Source organism: Ovis aries, chromosome 11, assembly GCF_016772045.2.
Source record: "Ovis aries strain OAR_USU_Benz2616 breed Rambouillet chromosome 11, ARS-UI_Ramb_v3.0, whole genome shotgun sequence".
Lineage (NCBI taxonomy): Eukaryota > Metazoa > Chordata > Mammalia > Artiodactyla > Bovidae > Ovis > Ovis aries.
In genome coordinates, this window is record NC_056064.1 from 17295309 (window position 1) to 17320604 (window position 25296).

At 40.7% G+C, this 25296-nt stretch overlaps 1 protein-coding gene and 1 pseudogene across 1 annotated transcript in view; one reads left to right on the top strand and one right to left on the bottom strand.

Moving 5' to 3' along the window:
• The window catches only part of MYO1D (myosin ID), a 366992-nt gene that overhangs the window by 210676 nt on the left and 131020 nt on the right, over positions 1-25296 (top strand). The window contains exons 19-20 of the mRNA XM_015098505.3: positions 4328-4432; positions 11521-11634. Of these exons, the coding sequence (XP_014953991.3) occupies positions 4328-4432; positions 11521-11634 (219 nt within the window). The remainder of the gene's footprint in view (positions 1-4327; positions 4433-11520; positions 11635-25296) is intronic.
• LOC114116913 (small ribosomal subunit protein eS24-like) lies at positions 23800-24194 on the bottom strand (annotated as a pseudogene).

Sequence of the window (25296 nt, forward strand, 5' to 3'; positions counted from 1 at the left end):
CCAAAACAATAAAGTAAATGGCAACGGGATCATACCTATCAATAATTACCTTAAACGTAAATGGGTTGAACGCCCCAACCAAAAGACAAAGACTGACTGAATGGATACAAAAACAAGACCCCTCTATATGCTGCTTACAAGAGACCCACCTCAAAACAAGGGACACATACAGACTGAAAGTGAAGGGCTGGAAAAGATATACCACGCAAATAGAGACCAAAAGAAAGCAGGAGTGGCAATACTCATGTCCGATAAAATAGACTTTAAAACAAAGGCTGTGAAAAGAGACAAAGAAGGCCACTACATAATGATCAAAGGAACAATCCAAGAAGAAGATATAACAATTATAAATATATATGCACCCAATATAGGAGCACCACAATATGTAAGACAAATGCTAACAAGTATGAAAGGGGAAATCAACAATAACACAATAGTGGGAGACTTTAATACCCCACTCACACCTATGGACAGATCAACTAAACAGAAAATTAACAAAGAAACGCAAACTTTAAATGATACATTAGATCAGTTAGACCTAATTGATATCTATAGGACATTTCACCCCAAAACAACGAATTTCACCTTTTTTCAAGTGCTCATGGAACCTTCTCCAGGATAGATCACATCCTGGGCCATAAATCTAAACTTGATAAATTCAAAAAATCGAAATCATTCCAAGCATCTTTTCTGACCATAATGCATTAAGATTAGATCTCAATTACAGGAGAAAAACTATTAAAAATTCCAACATATGGAGGTTGAACAACACACTTCTGAATAACCAACAAATCACAGAAGAAATCAAAAAGAAATCAAAATATGCATAGAAACTAATGAAAATGAAAACACAACAACCCAAAACCTGTGGGACACTATAAAAGCAATGCTAAGAGGAAAGTTCATAGCAATACAGGCATACCTCAAGAAACAAGAAAAAGTCAAATAAATAACCTAACTCTACAACTAAAGCAACTAGAAAAGGAAGAGTTGGAGAACCCCAGAGTTAGTAGAAGGAAAGAAATCTTAAAAATTAGGGCAGAAATAAATGCAAAAGAAACAAAAGAGACCATAGCAAAAATCAACAAAGCCAAAAGCTGGTTCTTTGAAAGGATAAATAAAATTGACAAACCATTAGCCAGACTCATCAAGAAGCAAGAGAAAAATCAAATCAATAAAATTAGAAATGAAAATGGAGAGATCACAACAGACAACACAGAAATACAAAGGATCATAAGAGACTACTATCAGCAGTTGTATGCCAATAAAATGGACAACGTGGAAGAAATGGACAAATTCTTAGAAAAGTACAATTTTCCAAAACTGAACCAGGAAGAAATAGAAAATCTTAACAGACCCATCACAAGCACGGAAATTGATACTGTAATCAGAAATCTTCCAGCAAACAAAAGCCCAGGTCCAGACGGCTTCACAACTGAATTCTACCAAAAATTTCGAGAAGAGCTAACACCTATCCTACTCAAACTCTTCCAGAAATTGCAGAGGAAGGTAAACTTCCAAACTCATTCTATGAGGCCACCATCACCCTAATACCAAAACCTGACAAAGATGTCACAAAAAAGAAAACTACAGGCCAATATCTCTGATGAACATAGATGCAAAAATCCTCAACAAAATTCTAGCAATCAGAATCCAACAACACATTAAAAGATCATACACCATGACCAAGTGGGCTTTATCCCAGGGATGCAAGGATTCTTCAATATCCGCAAATCAATCAATGTAATTCACCACATTAACAAATTGAAAATAAAACCATATGATTATCTCAATAGATGCAGAGAAGGCCTTTGACAAAATTCAACATCCATTTATGATAAAAACTCTCCAGAAAGCAGGAATAGAAGGAACATACCTCAACATAATAAAAGCTATCTATGACAAACCCACAGCAAACATTATCCTCAATGGTGAAAATTGAAAGCATTTCCCCTAAAGTCAGGAACAAGACAAGGGTGTCCACTTTCACCGCTACTATTCAACATAGTTCTGGAAGTTTTGGCCACAGCAATCAGAGCAGAAAAAGAAATAAAAGGAATCCAAATTGGAAAAGAAGAAGTAAAACTCTCACTGTTTGCAGATGACATGATCCTCTACATGGAAAACCCTAAAGACTCCACCAGAAAATTACTAGAGCTCATCAATGAATATAGTAAAGTTGCAGGATATAAAATCAACACACAGAAATCCCTTGCATTCCTATACACTAATAATGAGAAAGTAGAAAAGAAATTAAGGAAACAATTCCATTCACCATTGCAACGAAAAGAATAAAATACTTAGGAATATATCTTCCTAAAGAAACTAAAGACCTATATATAGAAAACTATAAAACACTGATGAAAGAAATCAAAGAGGACACTAATAGATGGAGAAATATACCATGTTCATGGATTGGAAGAATCAATATAGTGAAAATGAGTATACTACCCAAAGCAATTTACAAATTCAATGCAATCCCTATCAAGCTACCAGCCACATTTTTCACAGAACTAGAACAAATCATTTCAAGATTTGTATGGAAATACAAAAAACCTCGAATAGCCAAAGCAATCCTGAGAAAGAAGAATGGAACTGGAGGAATCAACTTGCCTGACTTCAGGCTCTACTACAAAGCCACAGTCATCAAGACAGCATGGTACTGGCACAAAGACAGACATATAGATCAATGGAACAAAATAGAAAGCCCAGAGATAAATCCACACATATGGACACCTTATCTTTGACAAAGGAGGCAAGAATATACAATGGAGTAAAGACAATCTCTTTAACAAGTGGTGCTGGGAAAACTGGTCAACCACTTGTAAAAGAATGAAACTAGATCACTTTCTAACACCCCACACAAAAATAAACTCAAAATGGATTAAAGATCTAAATGTAAGATCAGAAACTATAAAACTCCTAGAGGAGAACATAGGCAAAACACTCTCAGACATAAATCACAGCAGGATCCTCTATGATCCACCTCCCATAATTCTGGAAATAAAAGCAAAAATAAACAAATGGGATCTAATTAAAATTAAAAGCTTCTGCACAACAAAGGAAAATATAAGCAAGGTGAAAAGACAGCCTTCGGAATGGGAGAAAATAATAGCAAATGAAGCAACTGACAAACAACTAATCTCAAAAATATACAAGCAACTTATGCAGCTCAACTCCAGAAAATAAACGACCCAATCAAAAATGGGCCAAAGAACTAAATAGACATTTCTCCAAAGAAGACATACGGATGGCTAACAAACACATGAAAAGATGCTCAACATCACTCATTATTAGAGAAATGCAAATCAAAACCACAATGAGGTACCACTTCACACCAGTCAGAATGGCTGCGATCCAAAAATCTGCAAGCAATAAATGCTGGAGAGGGTGTGGAGAAAAGGAACCCTCCTACACTGTTGGTGGGAATGCAAACTAGTACAGCCACTATGGAGAACAGTGTGGAGATTCCTTAAAAATTGCAAATAGAACTACCTTATGACCCAGCAATCCCACTTCTGGGCATACACACCGAGAAACCAGAATTGAAAGAGACACATGTACCCCAATGTTCATCGCAGCACTGTTTATAATAGCCAGGACATGGAAACAACCTAGATGTCCATCAGCAGATGAATGGATAAGAAAGCTGTGGTACATATACACAATGGAGTATTACTCAGCAGTTAAAAAGAATTCATTTGAATCAGTTCTGTTGAGATGGATGAAACTGGAGCCGATTATACAGAGTGAAGTAAGCCAGAAAGAAAAACACCAATACAGTATACTAACACATATATATGGAATTTAGGAAGATGGCAATGACGACCCTGTATGCAAGACAGGGAAAGAGACACAGATGTGTATAACGGACTTTTGGACTCAGAGGGAGAGGGAGAGGGTGGGATGATTTGGGAGAATGCCATTCTAACATGTATACTATCATGTGAATTGAATCGCCAGTCTATGTCTGACGCAGGATGCAGCATGCTTGGGGCTGGTGCATGGGGATGACCCAGAAAGATGTTATGGGGAGGGAGGTGGGAGGGGGGTTCATGTTTGGGAATGCATGTAAGAATTAAAGATTTTAAAATTTAAAAAAGAAAAAACTAAAAAATAAAAAAAATTAAAAAAAAAAATAAAATAAAATAAAATAGGCTAGGATCTTTGGTGTTAGAATAACCCTTTAGCAGCTTATCATCTGGGATGGGGAGGTGAAAAGGACCTGTGTGAAAATACATGAGCAGAGTTATAAAGCAGTAAAAGATGATGTCTTCATCTAAAATGGTAAGCACACACCTTTCACCGTGTTTCCTGTTTCTTTCAGAAACCAGATACACCCCAGACCTCAGGCACATTCGTCCCCGTTGCGAATGAACTGAAACGGAAGGACAAATACATGAACGTCCTCTTCTCCTGCCATGTCCGTAAGGTAAGGCGTGCTCGAAACAGACCTCCTTGGGAAGAGAAGACTGATTCAGGTGAAACTGACTTAGCTATGACCCCAGCGAGACGGAACCGTAGGTCCATGACTGGCTACATCAGCCATGGGCTCTACCTGTATACACGGTGCAGCGTTGATGGAATGACTGAAGTGACTACAATACTAGGGTGAGGCTGTAAAGTCTAATTAGGGAAGTGAAACGTGGACATACCCCTAAGAATGAAGAGCAAGAAAAGTGGTAGCTACGTGCGTAAATACATCATCTTTTTCCTATCGCTTAAATCTCTCTAAAAGATCATTGACTGCACCTCGGTGTTCATAGCAGCATTCTTCACAGTAGTTAAAGGTAGAAACAGCCCAAATGTTCATCAATAGATACATGAAGAGAGAAAACACGTATCCATGCAATGGAATACTGCTCGGCCGTGACAAGGAATGAAATCCATGCCGCAGTGTGGATGAACCTTGAAGATATTATCTAAGTGATAAGACACAAAAGGGCAACTGTTGTGTGATTCCACTTGCATGAAATATCTAGAACAGTCAAATTAACAGAAATAGAAAGTGGAACTGTCGTTACCGGGGCTGAGAGGAATGGGTAATGTATGTATTCTTACATAATGGATGTTAGCGTTCAGATATTCTGTGGAAAAAGAGATCGACTCAATATTATACAGACTTTTTAACAAGCTAGAGAGCAGCCTGTTTTAAACTTCAAATGAAATGTCACCATGGAAAGCTTGCTGGTAGTATCTTGGTTACCAAAGTGTAGAGTCGAATTCTGAACTTTAGATCCAGAAATTCTATTTGGTCAGTATACCTAGAGTTCATGAGACAGCCAAGAAGTGACTTTTGCTAACCAGATTCGTACACCCACACTAAACAGTATAAGCCATGATGCCAGTTTTTTAATTTGACAAAGGAATGTACCATTTTCGTGAACTCTCATATCCGCTATCTAGGATACTTCTTTCTAGTATCACAGTCAAATTAGTCATCAGGACAACAATCAGAGAGAGCTGGATGGTTTTGAGAATTACATCATCTGCTTAGAAAAACCTGGCATCCCTAATTCCATCTTTCTAGTGATAACAATTTGATGTCTGACCGCATGCCTCCCCCTAGGTCCTACTGCAAAAAAAAAACAAACTGAAAGTGTTTGAGCCATGCTTCTGTATTTCTAAGTTCAATGCAAAATAATACACTGTATTTCTTCACATCATAGCTTAGGTAATGTCATCTTTAGCAACTTTCCGGTCCTGCAGGGTATATGTAGGTAAACTTGATATGATTTTAGTCAAGTCCTCTTCTTTATGTTTTGGTTCTTTCTGAAACAACCACCCTCCATAGCTACAGCCATAAAAGGGCTTCCCAGGCGGTGCTCGTGGTAAAGCACCTAGCTGCTTAGTGCAGGAAACGCTGGAGACATGCATTTGATCCCTGGGTCAGGAAGATTCCCCTGAAGGGCATGGCAACCCTCTCCAGTATTCTTTCTTGCCTGGAGAATCCCCATGGACAGAGGAGCCTGGCAGGCCACAGTCCATAGGGTCACAAAGAGTAGGACGTGACTGAAGCAACTTAGCACACACACAGCTATAAAATATCCTTTAAGGTGGGAGACCTGTACAAATAGTTCAGTTCAGTCGCTCAGTTGTGTCCGACTCTTTGCAACCCCATGAATCACAGCACGCTAGGCCTCCCTGTCCATCACCAACTCTGGGAGTTCACTCAAACTCATGTCCATCGAGTCAGTGATGCCATCCAGCCATCTCATCCTCTGTCGTCCCCTTCTCCTCCTGCCCCCAATCCCTCCCAGCATCAGGGTCTTTTCCAATAAGTCAACTCTTCGAATGAGGTGGCCAGAGTATTGGAGTTTCAGCTTCAGCATCAGTCCTTCCAATGAACACCCAGGACTGATCTCCTTTAGGATGGACTGGTTGTACTCTCACCCATAATGTGTTTTATCCTGGTCTGACTCCAGGGAAACTTTATCTCTGGCCCCCTGTGGAGCTGACAAAACCTACAGACAAATCCCTAGAAGTGTTCAGGTAAGACCAAGATAACTAGAGATTTTTCTGTGGTTGAGGATTTTAGCTTGGGTAATAGAAGAAATCAGATAAGAGCTTATCTAACATTGAATCTGTGATCAAGTTTTTCTATTACTTTATGAATTTTAGAGGAAGAAAAATTGTGTCCCTTCCTATGTTAAAATTACTTGAAATAAATCTGAATTTATAAATTCACATATGTATCAAAAACATTTGTCTTTGATTTGTTTTGATTTAGCTAAGTTATGCAACTCAGAGCTTTTCCTTCATTACATTAATGTCCTTCCCACTCACTTGATTCATGCATTAAGGATGATTTGAGCTGCTAAACCTCAAGGTAAAGACTTATGACCTGTGCTCCTTAGAAATTACATTTCTGCATAAAAAGAATGTAATATTTCTAAACAGTGCTTCAGCAGAATTGTTGCTTTGAGGGTTTTGTCTGTTGGTTTCCGGATTAACTCATGGACGTATCATCGGAAGGGCTAGAGTCTCCGCTTGAGCACTATGGCCTACTGTTTTTCAAATCTTGTGTGACCTTGAGAAATGATGCAACAAGTTGTTTTTTTCCATATTCATTTGCAGCACACTTAATCTGTTTCTCAGTGTGATCTCACAAAAGATGAGGAGCCCGACTTTTACTTGCTATTCAAATTCCATGTTAGAGGTTCTTTGTCTTCCATATCCTAAGATGGATACAAATGACTAGTGTTCTCCAAGAGGCTTTTCACAAACCAATGTTCCCTTAAATATGATTTTTTTTAAGGAGTTCCACAACTAAATGTATTCAGGAAAAAAGTATGCAAGTGTTAGTCCCTCAGTCATGTCTGACTGTTTGCAACCCCATGGACTGTAGCCCGCCAGGCTCTTCTGTCCATGAAATTTCCCAGGCAAGAATACTGGAGCAGGTTGTCATTTCCTACGCCAGAGGATCTTCCCAATCCAGGGATCGAACCCGAGTCTCCCACATTCTTTAACCGTCTGAACCACCAGGAATGGATGGGTTAAACATGCTCTTATAATGCAGAATTCTATGAACCTTTGATGTTCTATGAACCTGGGGCTCTGAACACCCCAGGGGAGGCTGTGGTTTGCAGTACCTCAAACCAATTTGACTTGGAACCCTGTCTTTCCCAAAGCATCGCAGGAGGTTGTGCAAAACAACTTAGAAAAACTATGCAGAAAGTCTGCAAGCACCTTGTTTCAAGTTGGCTGACAAGTGCTAGTTTTCTTTTATGGCAAAAAAAAAAATGTTGCTGCGTGAAGTAAAATCATTACTACCAAGAGTAGTTATTATTTTACCACATAGAGTCTGTTTTCATCTTAATTACAGATATGACTGAGTGACTAACACTTTTCCTTTTCATTGAGATATGATTCACATAACGTATCTTTCACCATGTTAAAGTACATGATTTTAGAATAGGGTTCAATACCCATCACTAAAACCAGTTGTCGACATTTTCATTAACCCATAAAGAAACCCCACACCCCTCAGCTGTCCCCCCCACGCTGAAACCTCCCCTTTGCCCCAGCCCAGTGAAGCCGCTGATCTATGCTCTGTTTGTATAGATTTGCTTACTCTGGACATTTCATATGAATGGAATTGTATAACACACAGTCCTTTGTGACTGGCGTCTTTTACTTGGCATGCTCTCAGGGTTCTTTCATGGTATAGCAGGTATCAATACGTCCTCCTTTTTATTGCAAATTATATTCCATTGTATGGATATATCACATTTTATTTATTCATTCCTCAGTTAATGGACATTGCGTTGTTTCTCCTTTGCAGCCATTACGATTGAGGCAGCTGTTAACATTCAGGCACAAGTTTTTCCGTGGATGTGTTTTCAGCTCCCTTGGGTATATACTTAAAAGGGGAATTTCTGAGCCATGTGGTAATTCTATGTTTAACTGTTTCAGGAGCTGCCAGACTGTTTTCCAAAAGGACTGTATCATCTTAGACCCCACTAGTCGTAACAAGGGTTCCACTTTCTCCACACCCTGGCCAGCATTTGTTACTGTCTGTCTTATATTATTGTCATCCTAGTGGGCGTGAGGTGGTATATCTCGCTGTGGTTCTGATGTGTGTTTTTCTGATGGCCGGTGATCTCAAGCACCTTTTCCTGTTTTTCTGCAGCCACATGTATATCTTCTCCGGATAAACGTCTCTTCAAATTCTTTACCCATTAAAAAAAAAAAAGTTTGGTCTTTTCATTAATAAGAGTTTTTTTCAGATATATGATTTGCAAAAATTTTCTCCTGTGGGTTGCCTTTTCACTTTTGTTGTACTGTCTGCTTTATATGGTTTTTGTTCTTTAATTCTTATGCATTTTTCTTGTTTTCCCTGATAAACTGTAAAACTGTGACCTTTGCATTGTAAAAGTCCACAAACCTGGAAGCACCTACTCCTTTTCCATCTCTTTTGCATCCAGAGGAGTGGTCATAGCTGGATAACGTCTGTTATAGAATTTGGCTCCACCACCAGAATAAGTTCAGTTGCTCAATTGTGTCCAACTCTTTGCCACCCCATGGACTGCAGCACGCCAGGCTTCCCTATCCATTGCCAACTCCCGGAGCTTGCTCAAACTCATGTCCATTGAGTCAGTGATGCCATCCAACCATCTCATCGTCTCCTTCTCCTCCTGCCTTCAATCCTTCCCCGCATCAGGGTCTTTTCTAATGAGTCAGTTCTTCACATCGGGTGGCCAAAGTGTTGGAGGTTCAGCTTCAGCATCAGTTCTTTCAATGAATATTCAGGACTGATTTCCTTTAGGATTGACTGATTGGATCTCCTTACAGTCCAAGCAACTCTCAAGAGTCTTCCTCAACACCACAGTTCAAAAGCATCAGTTCTTTGGCACTCAGCTTTCTTTACAGTCCAACTCTCACATCCATACATGATTACTGGAAGATCCATAGCTTTGACTAGACGGACCTTTGATGGCAAAGTAATGTCTCTGCTTTTTAATATGCTATCTAGGTTGATCATCACTTTCCTTCCAAGGAGTAAGCATCTTTTAATTTCATGGCTGCAGTCACCATCTGCAGTGATTTTGGAGCCCCAAAATATAAAGTCTGCCACTGTTTCCACTGTTTCCATGAGATGCCATGGAAGTGATGGGACCACTATCTATTTGCCATGATATTAGTTTTATGAATGTTGAGTTTTAAGCCAACTTTTTCACTCTCCTCTTTCACTTTCATCAAGAGGCTCTTTAGTTCTTCTTTGCTTTCTGCCGTAAGGGTGTCATCTGCATATCTGAGGTTATTGGTATTTCTCCCAGCAATCTTGGTTTCAGCTTGTGCTTCATCCAGCCCGGCATTTCACATGATATACTCTGCATATACGTTAAATAAACAAGGTGACAATCTGCAGCCTTGACGTACTCCTTTCTTGATTTGGAACCAGTCTGCTGTTCCGTGTCCAGTTCTAACTGTTGCTTGTTGACCTGCATACAGATTTCTCAGGAGGCAGGTCAGGTGGTCTGGTATTCCCATCTCTTTCAGAATTTTCCACAGTTTATTGTGATCCACACAGTCAAAGGCTTTGGCATAGTCAATAACGCAGTAGTAGATGTTTTTCTGGAACTCTTTTGCTTTTTTGATGATCCAACAGGTGTTGGAAATTTGATCTCTGGTTCCTCTGCCCTTTCTAAATCCAGTTTGAACATCTGGAAGTTCACGGTTCATGTATTGCTGAAGCCTGGCTTGGTGAATTTTGAGCATTACTTTGCTAGCGTGTGAGATGAGTGCAATTGTGTGGTAGTTTGAGCATTCTTTGGCATTGCCTTTCTTTGGGATTGGAATGAAAACTGACCTTTTCCAGTCCTGTGGCCACTGCTGAGTTTTCCAAATTTGCTGGCATATTGAGTGCAGCACTTTCATAGCATCATCTTTTAGGATTTGAAATAGCTTGACTGGAATTCCGTCACCTCCACTAGCTTTGTTCATAGTGATGCTTCCTAAGGCCCACTTGACTTCACATTCCAGGATGTCTGGCTCTAGATGAGTGATCACACCATCGTGATTATCTGGGTCGTGAAGATCTTTTTTGTACAGTTCTTCCGTGTATTCTTGCCACCACTTCTTAATATCTTCTGCTTCTGTTAGGTCCATACCATTTCTGCCCTTTATTATACCCATCTTTGCATGAAATGTTCCCTTGGTATCTCTAATTTTCTTGAAGAGATGTCTAGTCTTTCCCATTCTATTGTTTTCCTCTCTTTCTTTGCATTGATCACTGAGGATGGCTTTCTTATCTCTCCTTGCTATTCTTTGGAACTCTGCATTCCAGTGGGTATACCTTTCCTTTTCTCCTTTGCCTTTAGCTTCTCTTCTTTTCTCAGCTAATTGTAAGGCCTCCTCAGACAACCATTCTGCCTTTTTGCATTTCTTTTTCTTGGGATGGTCTTGATCACTGCCTCGTACAATGTCACGAACCTCCATCCATAGTTCCTCAGGCACTCTGTCTATCAGATCTAATCCCTTGAATCTATTTGTCACTTCCACTGTATAATCATAAGAGATTTGATTTAGGTCATACCTGAATGGTCTGGTGGTTTTCCCTACTTTCTTCAATTTAAGTCTGAATTTAGCAATAAGGAGTTCATGATCTGAGCCACAGTCAGCTCCAGTCTTGTTTTTGCTGACTGTGTAGAGCTTCTCCATCTTTGGTTGCAAAGAATATAATCAATCTGATTTCAGTATTGACCACCTGGTGATGTCCATGTGTAGAGTCTTCTCTTGTGTTGTTGGAAGAGGGTGTTTGCTATGACCAGTGCGTTCCCTGGCAAAACTCTGTTAACCTTTGCCCTGCTTCATTTTGTACTCCAAGGCCAAATTTGCCTGTTATTCCAGGTGTCTCTTGACTTCCTACTTTTGCATTCCAGTCCTCTATAATGAAAAGGACATCTTTTTTGGGTGTTAGTTCTAGAAGGTCTTGTACCAGCCCCTAGATGTCTTCCTGGAAGATTGTTTGATTTCATTCTTGATGAGATATTATGGTTTACTTTTTTTTTCTTACAGGTGAATCGATTTAGTAAGGTGGAAGATCGAGCAATTTTTGTCACTGACCGTCACCTGTATAAAATGGACCCCACTAAGCAGTACAAGGTGATGAAGACCATCCCTCTATACAACGTAAGTGTTCTCTGCTTCACTCTAAACAAAGGATTCTTAACCTGGTTCTCATGGACCACTAGGGGGTCAACAGATCACAAGAGCCTTTGGGGCTTTAGAGAGCCCATGAATTCCTGAAATGTTCAGCCCGTCTCATATTTTATACAGAACTACAATTTTCTGTATGGAGTATCCAAAGCTTCCAATAGAATAACAAAGGCACATTTTGTTTGAAAGTGTAGGACTCTGCATTCTATGTGACCTTTCTTTATCCTACTCAGAGCTTAACTCTGGTGACACAAAATGTATTTCCTTATCGATTATCATAAGGCTTGCTTTTATGTGGAAGTGGAATCAGGTAAAGAAATAGTAGAGAATAACTTTATGAAAACATTGCCTCTTTTTTACACGTGCAGTTGTGTCTGACTCTTTACGACCCCATGGACTCCTCTGTCCCTGGGATTTTCCTGGCAAGAATACTGGAGTGAGTTGCCATTTCCTTCTCCAGGGGATCTTCCCAACCCAGGGCTGGAACCCACGTCTCTTGCATCTCTTGCATTGGCAGACAGATTCTTTACCAGTTACAGTACCTGGGAAGCCCCTGAATCTCAATATGAAACTTTAAAAAAATTTTTATTCTGCTTTATGGGATCTGCTTAACAAGTAACCGTTCTGATTCTTGAAACAGATCCCCCTGGACTGCTAGATCTTTCCATGTCTCAGGTGATTTTTCTATCTGTTAGTTCTTAGAGAAGTCTGTGTTTGTCCAATCGTGAGATCTATGAGGAGTGTTATTTAAAGATCGTTTTAAATCCTTTTGGCCTCTGCAAAAGGAAATAGGAAACATTGTTTTACAATGTTTTATTTTGTTAAATCAGGAGTCCTGTTGGCTGTGAGGTTCAAGGAAGGCAAGCTGTTCCTGGCTTTGCTAAATAACTTAGAACGTTGCTGCAGGCTTATCGCCTACCGATGGAGTTGAAGTTTGACTCCGTCTCCTGGTCCCCCCACTGCACACGCATACATACACACTTTTCTCCCTTTCAGTTCAGTTCAGTCACTCAGTCATGTCCAACTCTTTGCCACCCCATGGACTGCAGCATGCCAGGCTTCCCAGTCCATCACCAACTCCCAGAGCTTGCTGAAACTCATGTCCATCGAGTTGGTGATGCCATCCAACCATCTCATCCTCTGTCGCCCTCTTCTCCTCCCGCCTTAAATCTTTCCTGGCATCAGGGTCTTTTCCAGTGAGTCAGTTCTTCATATCAGGTTGCCAGAGTATTAGAGTTTCAGCTTCAGCATCAGTCCGTCCAGTGAATATTCAGGACTGGTTTCCTTTAGGATGGACGAGTTGGATCTCCTTGCAGTCCAAGGGACTCTCAAGAGTCTTCTCCAACACCACAGTTCAAAAGCATCAATTCTTCAGTGCTCAGCTTTCTTTCAGTAGAAAGGCTAATGGATTTCAGCTTAGAAGGAAATGATGTTCTAAGACATTTATAGGTAGTCTTTTAGCAAAGACCTATAATCGCATATTAATCACCATTTAAGCCTATTAACCCGATAGTCTTGATGAAGGAAGATGAGGGAGAAGGTCACATTTTGTCAAAGTCTAGTAAAATGTGTATCTCTTTTTCTTACTTTCCATTAAAGGGAGAGGAATCAGGCGCATGATAAAAATCCAGTAAGTAGTTAAACAGGTCTTTGAACCGAAGTTATTTTCTATGTTTTTCATGTTGACTGTTGTATAGTTATAGTCACTGTTCCTCTTCATCATCAGTATCATCATCAGTGTTATCGATGATATCATATTTTTTTTTAAGTAACAATGTTTAGGTAAACATAAAGGTAAAATGAGGTCCACAGGCAGGACACACACTGTCACCGATGCTATCACCCACATCCCTTTGATTTCCTTTCCACTTTCGTACATTCCAGCCTAACTTCCAGTAGTCAGCATCTTTGTTAAAAGGCTCCCCACAGACTGCTGGAACCCTTGACTGGAAATAATCCCCACCCCTAGCCACCTACATGACCAGTGGTTGTGGGCATATACATCCTCCAAACCCCACCATTCACTGGCCGTGATAATTCTGGTGTGTGTTACATCGTTTGCAGGAGCTTTTCTATAGGAATAAGCTGTGCTGCCCACCGTAGTAGCTGCTTAATAATGGGCCCTACTGGCCGCCCTCCCCCGCTGAGCCACCTCCCCACTCCCTTGCCCAGCTCCCTGCACCTCCTGAGTCAGTCCTGAAGCTCATCAGCCTTTGTCTCAGGATGTGCTTTGTGCTATTCTAACTCGCTTCAGTCATCCGACTCTTTGCATCCCCATGGACTGTAGCCCGCCAGGCTCCTCTGTCCACAGGATTCTCCAGGCAAGAACACCAGAGTGGATTGCCATGCCCTCCTCCAGGGGATCAGCCCAACCCAAGGATCGAACCTCTCAGGAGGGAGCAGATTGAATGGGGCTGGGGACTTCCAGCCATGTCTGTAAAGATGTCCTTCAATCTGAAGCAAATACAGCCAAATATTAAGTCTGAATAATAGGGATGTGAATGTTATTTTATTCTTTATCCTTTTCATATGAAATATTTTGAAATTTAAAAAGTTTAAGGAGACTTCCCTGGTAGTCCAGTGGTTAAAGCGTCAGCTTCCAATGCAAGGGATGCAGGTTTGATCCCTGATTGGGGAGCTAAAAATCCCACATGCCTTGGGGCCAAAAAAAAAAAAAAAGCCCACAAAACAGAAGCAATATTGAAACAATTTCAATAATGCCTTAAAAAATAGTCCACATCCAAAAATCATAAAAAAAGAAAAGTTTACAACAAGGAAGCTCTGAAAATGATAATGCTCATGGCAGGGATGAAGCAGCTGAGAGGAGATGGAGAAAGATTTCAGTCTTAACCAAGTTGAGTTTCAGACACTGATGACACTTATAAGCAAACATCCCAGCGATCACTGGAGTCTAACATTGTATAAAAGAGCGTAGCATTCAGCACTTAGGATAAAAATTTAGGAGCAGACACATGTATAATTTGAGGCTGAAATTATCAGTGTAGAGGGAGAAGGGGCAGATGATTCAAGAACATCATGCTTAAATGGTGGGGAAAAGAGACTGACTGAAGGAAATGGAATGAAAATGAAATCTCCGTTCTTTCTGGGCCTCCGCTTTCTCCTTTCTCTTCTAATGTGCCAAATGAGTTCTAATTTCTCTCCAGTTCCATAAGGTTATGAATTATTCCAGGAAGGAAAAGAACTCTGGAAACACTGTGTTTCAGAATCAAGTTGGAAAGTTTTCAGAAATAAGGGTAATCAATAAAAACATAACTACTGATCCCACCCTTTGCTCCTCTCCTTCTCTGCTCTTCATTCCTGCTTCTGCCCAGCTGCCTGTCCTGTGTCAGTGAGACTTTTCTGGCTCCAGGGAACAGATTGCGATTGTAGGGAGGGGGAGAGAGATTCCCTCTGTTCCTCTTAAGTGTTTGTGGCTGCCTAATAATAAAGTTGACACAAGACAGATTAATAGGAGGAAACCCAACTTAGTTTTATGGGCATCAGGCAGTTCAGTCGCTCAGTCATTTCCAACTCTTTTCAACCCCATGGAAGCAACACACCAGGCTTCCCTGTCCATTACCAACTCCTAGAGCCTGCTCAAACTCATGACCATTGAGTCTGTGATGCCATCCAACCATCTCATCCTCTGTCGTTCCCTTATCCTCCTGCCTTTAATCTTTCCCAGCATCAGGGTCTTTTCTAATGAGTCAGTTCTTCATATCAGGTAGCCAAAGTATTGGAGCTTCAGCTTCAGCATCAGTCCTTCCAATGAATATTTAGGGTTGATTTCCTTTAGGATTGACTGGTTTGATCTCCTTGTAGTCCAAGGGACTTTCAAGAGTTTTCTCCAACACAGCAGTACAAAAACATCAGTTCTTCAGCACTCAGCTTTCTTTATGGTCCAACTCTCACATCCATACATGACTACTGGAAAAACCATAGCTTTGGCTGTATGAACCTTTGTCAGCAAAGTAACGTCTCTGCTTTTTAATGGGATATTGTAAAAAGATGCTCAGAGAATGTCTAAGAGTGGGTAACTTAATATCTTTGTGTATAAAGAAACAATAAATTTGTGAGGATTTGGAAGGACAAAGAAACTAGGTTCAGGCGTAATTATAAAGAATTTAAGCCAAGGGGTGAGCTTGGGAGGTAAATTAGGGAAGAAGGGGCAAGGTTTATTTATACAGGCTTCTCGGACCTGAATTGTCTGTCTTTGGTTCTCCTTATGTCTTTCTCTGGGTCCAAAGAGGGCACCTTTCATATGAGAGATTTATTTCCTGGTTTCAAAGAAATGAAGAGGAGGGTCGAAGTATCCTTTTTGCATTGGCTGCTTCTTAGGTAACTTTAATTCAAAATAGTCAATATGCCATTGATACATATTTGGAGGCCTGCCCTGGGCCCCGTACTCTTTTGATTTGTGTTTAAAGAAAGGATACACACAGTAGTAAGGAAAAGAAATCTCACAGGAACCCAGGGCCCTATTCAGGTTTTAGGGCAGCTCTGAGAGACCATGTTATCCTGTGTCCCCCTCAGCAAAATGATGCTTAGATGGTGTCAGTTTCTGCCACTCTCTGTCTCTACTTCTCTTTGTGTGTCTTCTTTTTAATGTTTATTTATTTAGCTGCTCCAGGTCTTAGTTGCAGCACATGGGACCTTTTAGTTGTGGCATGTGGGATTTTTAGCTGCAGCCTGTGAACTCTTAGTTTCAATGAGAGATCTTGTTCCCTGACCAGGGATTGAACCTGGGCTCCCCTGCTTTGAAAGCATGAAGTCTTAGCCAAGATCACCAGGAAGTCCCTCTTTGTGTGTCTCCTATCTAACAATTACCTTTCTTGCCATACAGCCTGGGCCTGTGCTAGGCTAAGGTATGAATCAGCCAACCCAACAAACCGTTAGAGTTTCATCCCGCAGTGACACTGAACACGGTGTCTCTGATGAGGCCTCACCATGGCAACCAGTTCTGCACGATCCAAATTGGTCCTTCAGCTCCTTGTTAAGCATTTGCAAATCTATGCATAGTCTTCCCTGACTTCTCCTAGCATAGCATGAGTAATGACTCATTCATTTGGGGGTATAAATGATCTCTTCTCTCTGCAATTTTTGACTGTTGTCCTTAAGGCCCAAGTCACATTTGGACCTGCTGAATTAGATTTTCCTGGTGGGAAAGCGCCAGTGGGAGAACAGTGCTTCAAATAGGCTATAACCAACCATCTCATCCTCTGTCGTCCCCTTCTCCTCCTGCCCTCAATCTTTCCCAGCATCAGGGTCTTTTCCAGTGAGTTGGCTCTTTGCATCAGGTGGCCAAAGTATTGGAGCTTTAGCTTCAGCATCAGTCCTTCCAGTGAATATTCAGGGTTGATTTCCTTTAGGATTAAATGGTTTGATCACCATGCTGTCCAAGGGATTGTCAAGAGTCTTGTAAAAGCTCCATAGTTTGAAACCATTAATCCTCGACCCTCAGCCTTCTTTATGGTACAACTCTAACATCCGTACCTGACTACTAGAAAAACCACAGCTTTATAGCTTGATAATTATCACAAAGTGAGTTTACCAGTGTAACCATTCCCAAAATCAAGATACAAGACTCCCAAAAAAGAAAACATATGCCCCCTCGCAGTCACTCTCTCTTTTTTCCTTTTCAGAGGCATAATTTTGCTCATTTTGAACTTAATGTAAGTGAAATCAAGCACTGTTTTGATTTTGAAACCTTTTTGTGTTTCTTTCAACATTATCTTCATGGGAACATCCATGTGGTTTCCTGTAATTCTGGTTTGCTCATTTTCACCACTTTGTAGTATTTCCTTGTCAAAATACACCGCAAATTGTTTATTCGTTCACATATTGATGGATATTTGAGATTTTTAAAGTCATTCTTATGCATGTGTTTTGGTATTGCTATGATGCATACTTTTTCATTGGACAAATACCCAGGGGTGAAATCGCTCTTCAGTTCACTAGAAAATTCCAGTTTTCCAAAGTGGTCATACTGGTTTACAACCCCACCCCATGCCCAACAACACATGAAAGATCCAGTTGCTCCATTTTCTCTCCAACACTAGGTCCTGACAGTCTTTTTTTTTTTTTTAATTGGTATATAGTTGATTTTTAATGTTGTGTTAGTTTCTTCTATACAGCAAAGTGAATCAGCTGCGCATATACACATATCCCTCTTTTTTGGATTTCCCTTACACTTAGGTCACTGCAGAGCATTGAGCAGAGTTCCCTGGGCTCCACAGTAGGCGCTCGTCAGTTGTCTCTCTTATACACAGTATCAGTCGTGTATATACGTCAATCCTAATCTCCTACTTCTTCCCACCCCACCCTTTCTCCCTTAACTGCCATACACAGTGAAATCAGAAAGAGAAAAGCAAATATCATATATTAACGCATATACGTGAAATCTAGAACAGTGGTATAGATCTTATTTGCAAAGCTGAAAGTCTTTTGAATTTTAGCTATTCTGGTAGGTGTGTGGTAGTTACACATGTGGTTGACTTGATACATGTATCTTTTGCAGTATGAGTACCGCCATAGCGTTAGATGACACCTCCATCATACCACGTAATTGCCATTTCTTTTTTGTAGTAAGAACACTGAAGAGCTGATCACTTAGCAACTTTCAAGTTATGTAATACTGTATTAGCTGTAATCACCATGCTGTATAATAGGCCCCAAGAACTTACTCATCTTCTAGCTGGAAGTTTGTGCCCTCTGACCAACATTTCATTTTCCTCACCTCCCCCTGAGCCCCTAGTGACCACTCTACTCTCTGTTTCTCTAAGTTTATCATTTTTAGATTCTACATATAAGTGATATCAATAGCAGGGGTCCCCAACCTCTAATCTAATGCCTGATGATCTGAGATGGAGTTGATGTAATTATAGAAATAAAGTGAAAGTCACTCAGTCAAGTCCAACTCTTTACGACCCCGTGGACTGTACAGTCCATGGAATTCTCCAGGCCAGAATACTAAAGTGGGTAGCCTTTCCCTTCTCCAGGGGATCTTCCCAACCCAGGGATCAAACCCAGGTCTCCCACATTGCAAGTGGATTCTTTACCAGCTGAGCTACCAGGGAGGCCCAGGAATACTGGAGTGGGTAGCCTATCCCTTCTCCAGCAGAGCTTCCTGACCCAGGGATCAAACTGGGGTCTCCTGCATTGCAGGCAGATTCTTTACCAGCTGAGCTACCAGGGAATAGAAATAAAGAGCACAATGAATGTAATGCGCTTGAATCATCCTGAAACCATCCCCCGCCCCATCCCTAGTCCATGGCAAAATTGTCTTCCACGAAACCAATCCCTGGTGCCAGAAAGACTGGTGATGGCAGTCATATACTATTTGTCTTTCTCTGTCCAGCCTATTTCAGTCATAATGCCCTCAGGGTTCAGCCACGCTGTTGCAAACGGCGGGATCTCCTTGTTTCTCATGGCTGAATAATGCTACATCACATATGTATGCCTCATCTTTATCCATTGATCCGCTGACAGATACGTATTGTGGGTTTTCTTTGTACTCCTCTTATTACTGATAAGGTTGAGCCCTTTTCTGTGTGTTTACTGGTCATTTGGACTTCTTTTGTAAATTGCCTGTTGACGTCTCTTGCTGTGTTTCTGTCTTTAAAATTTTGATTTTTAGGAGTTCTTTTTATATGCTGCGTTTGTGCCCATTGGCAGCTATAGATGTTACAGATACTTTCTCCAGCTCTATGACTTGCCTTTTCATCCCTTTAGTGTTTCTGTGAGCAACATTTTTCATGTTGATATACTTCAGTTTATCCGTTTTTTTCCGAGGTTGATGCTTTTTTATTTTTGCTTAAGAAAGCATTCCCTATCCCAAGGTTGTGAAAATATCCTCATCTATCATATTCTATAAGCTTTATCGCTGCGCCTTTCATATTGACATCTTACAGTCCACCTAGAATTGGCTTTTGTGTATGTGCAAGGCAACAGCTCAGGGTTTATTTTTTTCCCATATAAACAATTGGCCCATATTGAAAAGACCATCTTTCCCCACTTGCTCTTCAGCACTACATTTGTTATAAATCACAGTGGCCATATGTCTCTTTCTAGTTTCTCTGTTCCGTTCTATTGGTCTACTGTCTATCTTTGTGCCAATGACAGTTTTAATTACTGTTGGGCAGAGATTTTATGAACTGTAAAATTATAATAAATTTCCAAAATCTCCCACTTCAATTTCACCCTCCTCCCAATATAGTATTCTCATTCTTGTTTTTTAGTCAGTAAGTTGTGTCTGACTCTTTTACGACCCCATGGACTGGGGCCCAGCAGCCTTCTCTGTCCATGGGATTTCCCAGGCAAGAATACTGGAGTGGGTTACCACTTCTTTTTCCAGGGGATCTTCTCAACCCAGGGATTGAACCCCCATCTCCTGCGATGCCAGGCAGATTCTTTACCACTGAGACACAAGGGAAACCCAACATCCTCATTAGCTGTATCCATATGAAGGAGAAAGCTGAAGATAAAGCAAATCCTAGCAGAAGGGACAGCTTGCTGTTTACCCATTTCCTCTGTGAAAAAGTAAAATTCCTTTAGGAGTCAGGTTTAGAAATGCATGAAGTTCATACCGGTCAGGGAGCAGCTACCACTGTAATCTGTTGTCACCTCTCTAGAGACCCATATGCCAAATCTTTGGATTCACCCAGGAAAAGTTGAAGTCTATATTACAGGTAATATCTCCTGATTGTTAAATGCCATGTAAGCCAAATAGAACACATCTTGTAAGCCCACAGGCCACCGGTTTGCTGTTCCTATTTTAAAAAGTCTTTGCTTTTGTCATTTGCTATTCTAAATGTGCTTAGTTGCCCAGTCGTGTCTGACTCTCTGCAGCCCCGTGGACTGTAGCCTGCCAGGCTCCTCTGTCCATGGAATTTTTCAGGCAAGAATACTAGAGTAAGTTGCCATTTGCTCCTCCAGGCAATCTTCCTGGCCCAGGGTTTGAACCCACGTCTCCTGTGGCTCCTGCTTTGCAGGCCGATTCCTCGCCCTCTGGGCCATCTCTGCTCTCTGGCCTCTTCGCTGCATGCGTGCATGCTCAGTCACTTCAGTCGTGTCCAGCTCTTTGTGACCCCGTGGACTGTAGCCCACCAGGCTCCTCTGTCCATGGGATTCTCCAGGCGAGAATACTGGAGTGGGTTGCCATGCCCTCCTCCAGGGGATCTTCCCAACCCAGGGACTGAACCTGGGTCTCCTGGAATTGCAGGCAGATTCTTTACCACTGAGCTTCTCCCTGTCAAAGTTTTAAAACTCTAAAATCTATGCTATGTGTTATTCTAGATTTTATGTAGTAGAAACAAACACTAATGATTTCTCACTTATAAAAAGCTATAACTGGATGTGAGCTTTTAAAAGAGTATATTTTCTATGTCAATTAGTCAGGAAGGAAAAGAATGAAGGAAATCTTGGATACAGGTGCCTTTTCTACCTGTAGAACTTTCTACCCCTTCAGAGTTCACTGCTAATTGTATTCTTCCAACTTTTTATTATAAAATTTTTCAAATGTATAGGGAAATTAAAAGAATATTATAAGGAATACCCATATTCCCTCCACCTAGATTCATTAAATGTTTAATTTCTTTTTTGTCATACTTATTTTCTCTCTCTCATGACACTTCACTGCTAAAATGCCCCTGTGTGCATTCTCCTAAGAATAGGACATCTTTTCTCTTAACCACAACACCACCTTCGTATCTAAAAATATTAATAACATTTCTGTAATACCAAATATAATATATAATCATTATCCATTATGCGTTGGTCAACTCACATTTAGATTTCCTCAGTTGTTCAAAGAATGTCTTTTATACCTATTTTTTAAAAATCCTATCTAGGTTCATATTTTGGATCTGGTCATTACATATCTTTTAGTCCAAAACTGTGCCTCTAGACACAACCTCTTGCCTTTTTTTTTTTTCCATGAAATTGACTTTTAAAACAGCATTATTAAGATGTCATTTACTATGATGAGCTCAGTTGTGTTCCCTCAGAATTCATTTGTTAAAGTCGTAACCTCCAGTACTTTAACATAGGACTGTGTTTGGAGACAGAATCTTTAAAGAGGTAATTAGGTTAAAATGAGACCTTAAAGTGGGCCCCGATCTACTATGGCTGATGTCTGTCTGTCTGTCTGTGTGTTGCTCAGTTGTGTCTGACTCTTCGCAGCCCCATGGACTGTAGCCCACCAGGCTCCTCTGTCCATGGGATTTCTCAGGCAAGAATACAGGATGGGGTTGCCATTCCCTTCTCCAGGGGATCTTCCCAACTCAGGGATGGAATCAGCATCTCCTGAATTAGCAGGCGGATTCTTTACCACTAGCACCACCTGGTAAGACCTGGTGTCCTTTTAAGAAGAGATTAGGACACAGACACACACAGAGGAAGATCACAGGAGGACATAGGGGCCAGACAGACACCTGCAAGCAAGGAGAGAGGCCTCAGAAGGAGCTAGCCTTGCCCACACTTTGGTCTTGGACTTCTAGCCCCAGAACTCTGAGGCAACAGACTTCTGTTGTTTAAGCTCTGCTACTTTGTTATGGCAGCCCCAGAACTAATACATTTAGAGCACTTACCCCAAATTCACCCATTGTAAGGTCCGGTGCACTGGAGAAGGAAGTGGCACCCCACTCCAGTGTTCTTGCCTGGAGAATCCCAGGGACGGGGGAGCCTGGTGGGCTACCGTCTCTGGGGTCGCACAGAGTCGGACACGACTGAAGTGACTTAGCAAGGTCCGGTTCAGTTATTTTTAGTAAAGGTATGCAGTTGTCCAAAGATCACATAATTCCAGTCTTGGAACATTTCCATCACTTGAGAAACTTCTCCCATGCTCACTTGTAGTAAATCCCCACTGTCAGTTTCAGCCCTGGACAATCACTGGCCTTTCTGTGTCTATACTTTCACCTTTTCTAAAACCTTCGTGTACATGGAATCGTACCATACACTAGCTACTGTTTTCGTGTCTGGCTTCCTTTGTTTAGCATAATGTTTCAGAGGTTCGTCCATGTTCCGAGTATCGCTGGTTCTCTGCTTTCATTGCTAAGTAATACTCCATTGAGTGGATGTACCGCATTTTATTTCTCCATTCACCAGCTGATGGACGTTTGGGTGCTACAGACATTCACATGCGAGACTTTATGTGGGCATGTGTTTTCATTTCTCTTGGGTGGCTATCTATGAATGGAAGTACTCCTCATGGCATTTATTTAACTTTGTAAGGAACTACCAAACTGTTTTCCAAAGCGGCTGCTCCATTTTGCATTGTCTTCAGCGTGAGAGTCCTGGTTTCTCCGTATCCTCACTAACACTTGGTATGTATGATGTTGAGTTTTTAAAGAATCCAGGACTGGTCTAGTCTGGATTTGTCTAATTGTTTCCTCATGGTCATTTAACTTATTCTCCTAGTCCCTGTATTTCCTATAAGCTGGAAATTAAAATCAGGAGATGTTAGTTTTTTAAACATATTTATTTGGCTGCACTGGATCTTAGGTGCAGCATGTGGGATCTACCTCCCTGACCAGGGACTGAACCCAGGCCCTCTGCGTTAGGAGCAGAGAGTCTTAGCCACTGGACCACCAGGGAAGTCCCAGAAACTGTTTATTTTACTTCAGTTTTATACTTCCACACACTTAAGATTATATCTTGCATCTCAATAAAGAAGGCACAAGACTCTGCCTTGTGGATCTTTAGAAAATGTTTCATTGTAGCCAAGCTATTATTATATTGCCCTTCAGTTCAGTCACTCAGTGGTGTCCGAGCACACCAGGCCTCCCTGTCCATCACCAACTCCCAGAGTCCACCCAAACCCATGTCCATTGAGTTTATGTTGCCCTTCCTGTAGCCTAAATTCCAACTGCTTATAGAACACATCCTATGTTTTCCTATGAACAATTAGAATTTAGCATAAAAAATTAAGATAAAAATGGCCATCAAGTATTTACCTATTAATAAGCTGCCCATCAGTAACAATACCTGTTATTTTCATTTTTCCTTTACCAGTCTCTTTTTCTAACAAAATTCTGCCAATGCTTTGATCTTTGATAATTTTTGTATTGAAGTTTTTACAGTTTATTAATCCTCTCATTTAAAGTCTGGGCAGCCACCACAGATAAAATCACTGCAGAGTCTTCACTCCTTTTTGCCAGCACCAATGATGGCCTTTACAGTCCTGCTGACTTTGTACATTCTGCTCTTGTGTTCCCTTCACTGTTTTCTTGAATTTTTTTTTCTTGTACAGGCCATATTCTGCAAGTCTGTGTTTGGATTTATTTTTCTTTGCATTATCCAAGAAATCGTAAATCACACCAACGCTATTGGCTTTGCCACCACCAAAATGGTTCTGAATCCAAATACAAAGATAACAGCTAAAATAGTCTGGTATATTTTGTCTGGTTCCCCCCCTCCCCCCATTTTTGTCTTGGGTACTGTTGCCAGCCAGGATGGAGGACATCAGTGATCATTTGTTTCCATAGTTGATTGGTCAGGAACTTCCTGGTCCAGATAGCTACTGTGTTGTTCCTCATAGTGGTTGATCCTCAGGCAGCCAGGGAGGGGAAATGGATACTTCTTACGTATTTGTACAACTTTTATCTCTCTCCCCCAAATCCCTGGCAACCACTGATCATTTTACTGTAGTTGTGCCTTTGCTGGAATATCATATACTTGGAATCATACTTCTCATTCTGGCTTCTTTCACTTAGGAATCAGTATTCGAGCTTTGGTATGTGCCTTTCCATGGCTTGATAGCTTATTTCTTTTTATTGCTGCATAGTAGTCCATTGTATGAATGTACCATAGTTGGTTTATCCTTTGGCTTATTGAAACATCTTGGTTGCTTCTCATTTGGGGCAGTTATGACTAAAGCTGCTAGAAACATTCACATGAAGGTTTTTGTATGGTCACAGGTTATCAAATTCTTTGGGTAAAAACCTTCGAGTACAGTTCTAGCTCCTGTGATAAGGCCAAGTTTGGCTTTATAAGAACCACCAAACTGTCTTTCAACATGACTATCATTTTGCATTTCTACCAGCAATGATCAAGAGTTCTACACCAGATTTTTTTTTAATTTTAGCCATTCTAGCAGATGTGTTATGGTATCATTTATTTTTCCCCCAGCACTCATTGGGGTCTCAGTAAACCTTTAACTACAGAAATCATGTCTCCCCTCTCTGTGTTTAGTTGGTTTGTGTTCAGGAGATGACAACTGATCTGATCTTTACATGAGGTAAAATATAATTACAAGATAAATCAGGGAGCTTTTTTTCCCCTTGCATTAGCAAAAATCAATCTATCATTTAATCAAGATTCCAGGCACTCTTCACAGGAAAGATAAAAATAGGAAACCGTGACGGGTTTTTCAGAATATTCTCACAAATGGCATGATCAAATAATTATCCATAGCAGTCAGGATGAAATACTCAAGTTACAGGTGATCCCTTTATTAACCACAGTGTAACTTTCTAGATACAGTTAGATTAGGAATGCTGTGTTATTGTCAAATTAATGTCATCCCCCTTGAGTCACTTTCTACATTTGTAAGTGGTAATATAAAATTAAAGCATTAATTCCAATACAGTTGTCAAGAAAGGTTAAAATTTGAACAGGGGACGGTGGGGTCATAATCTG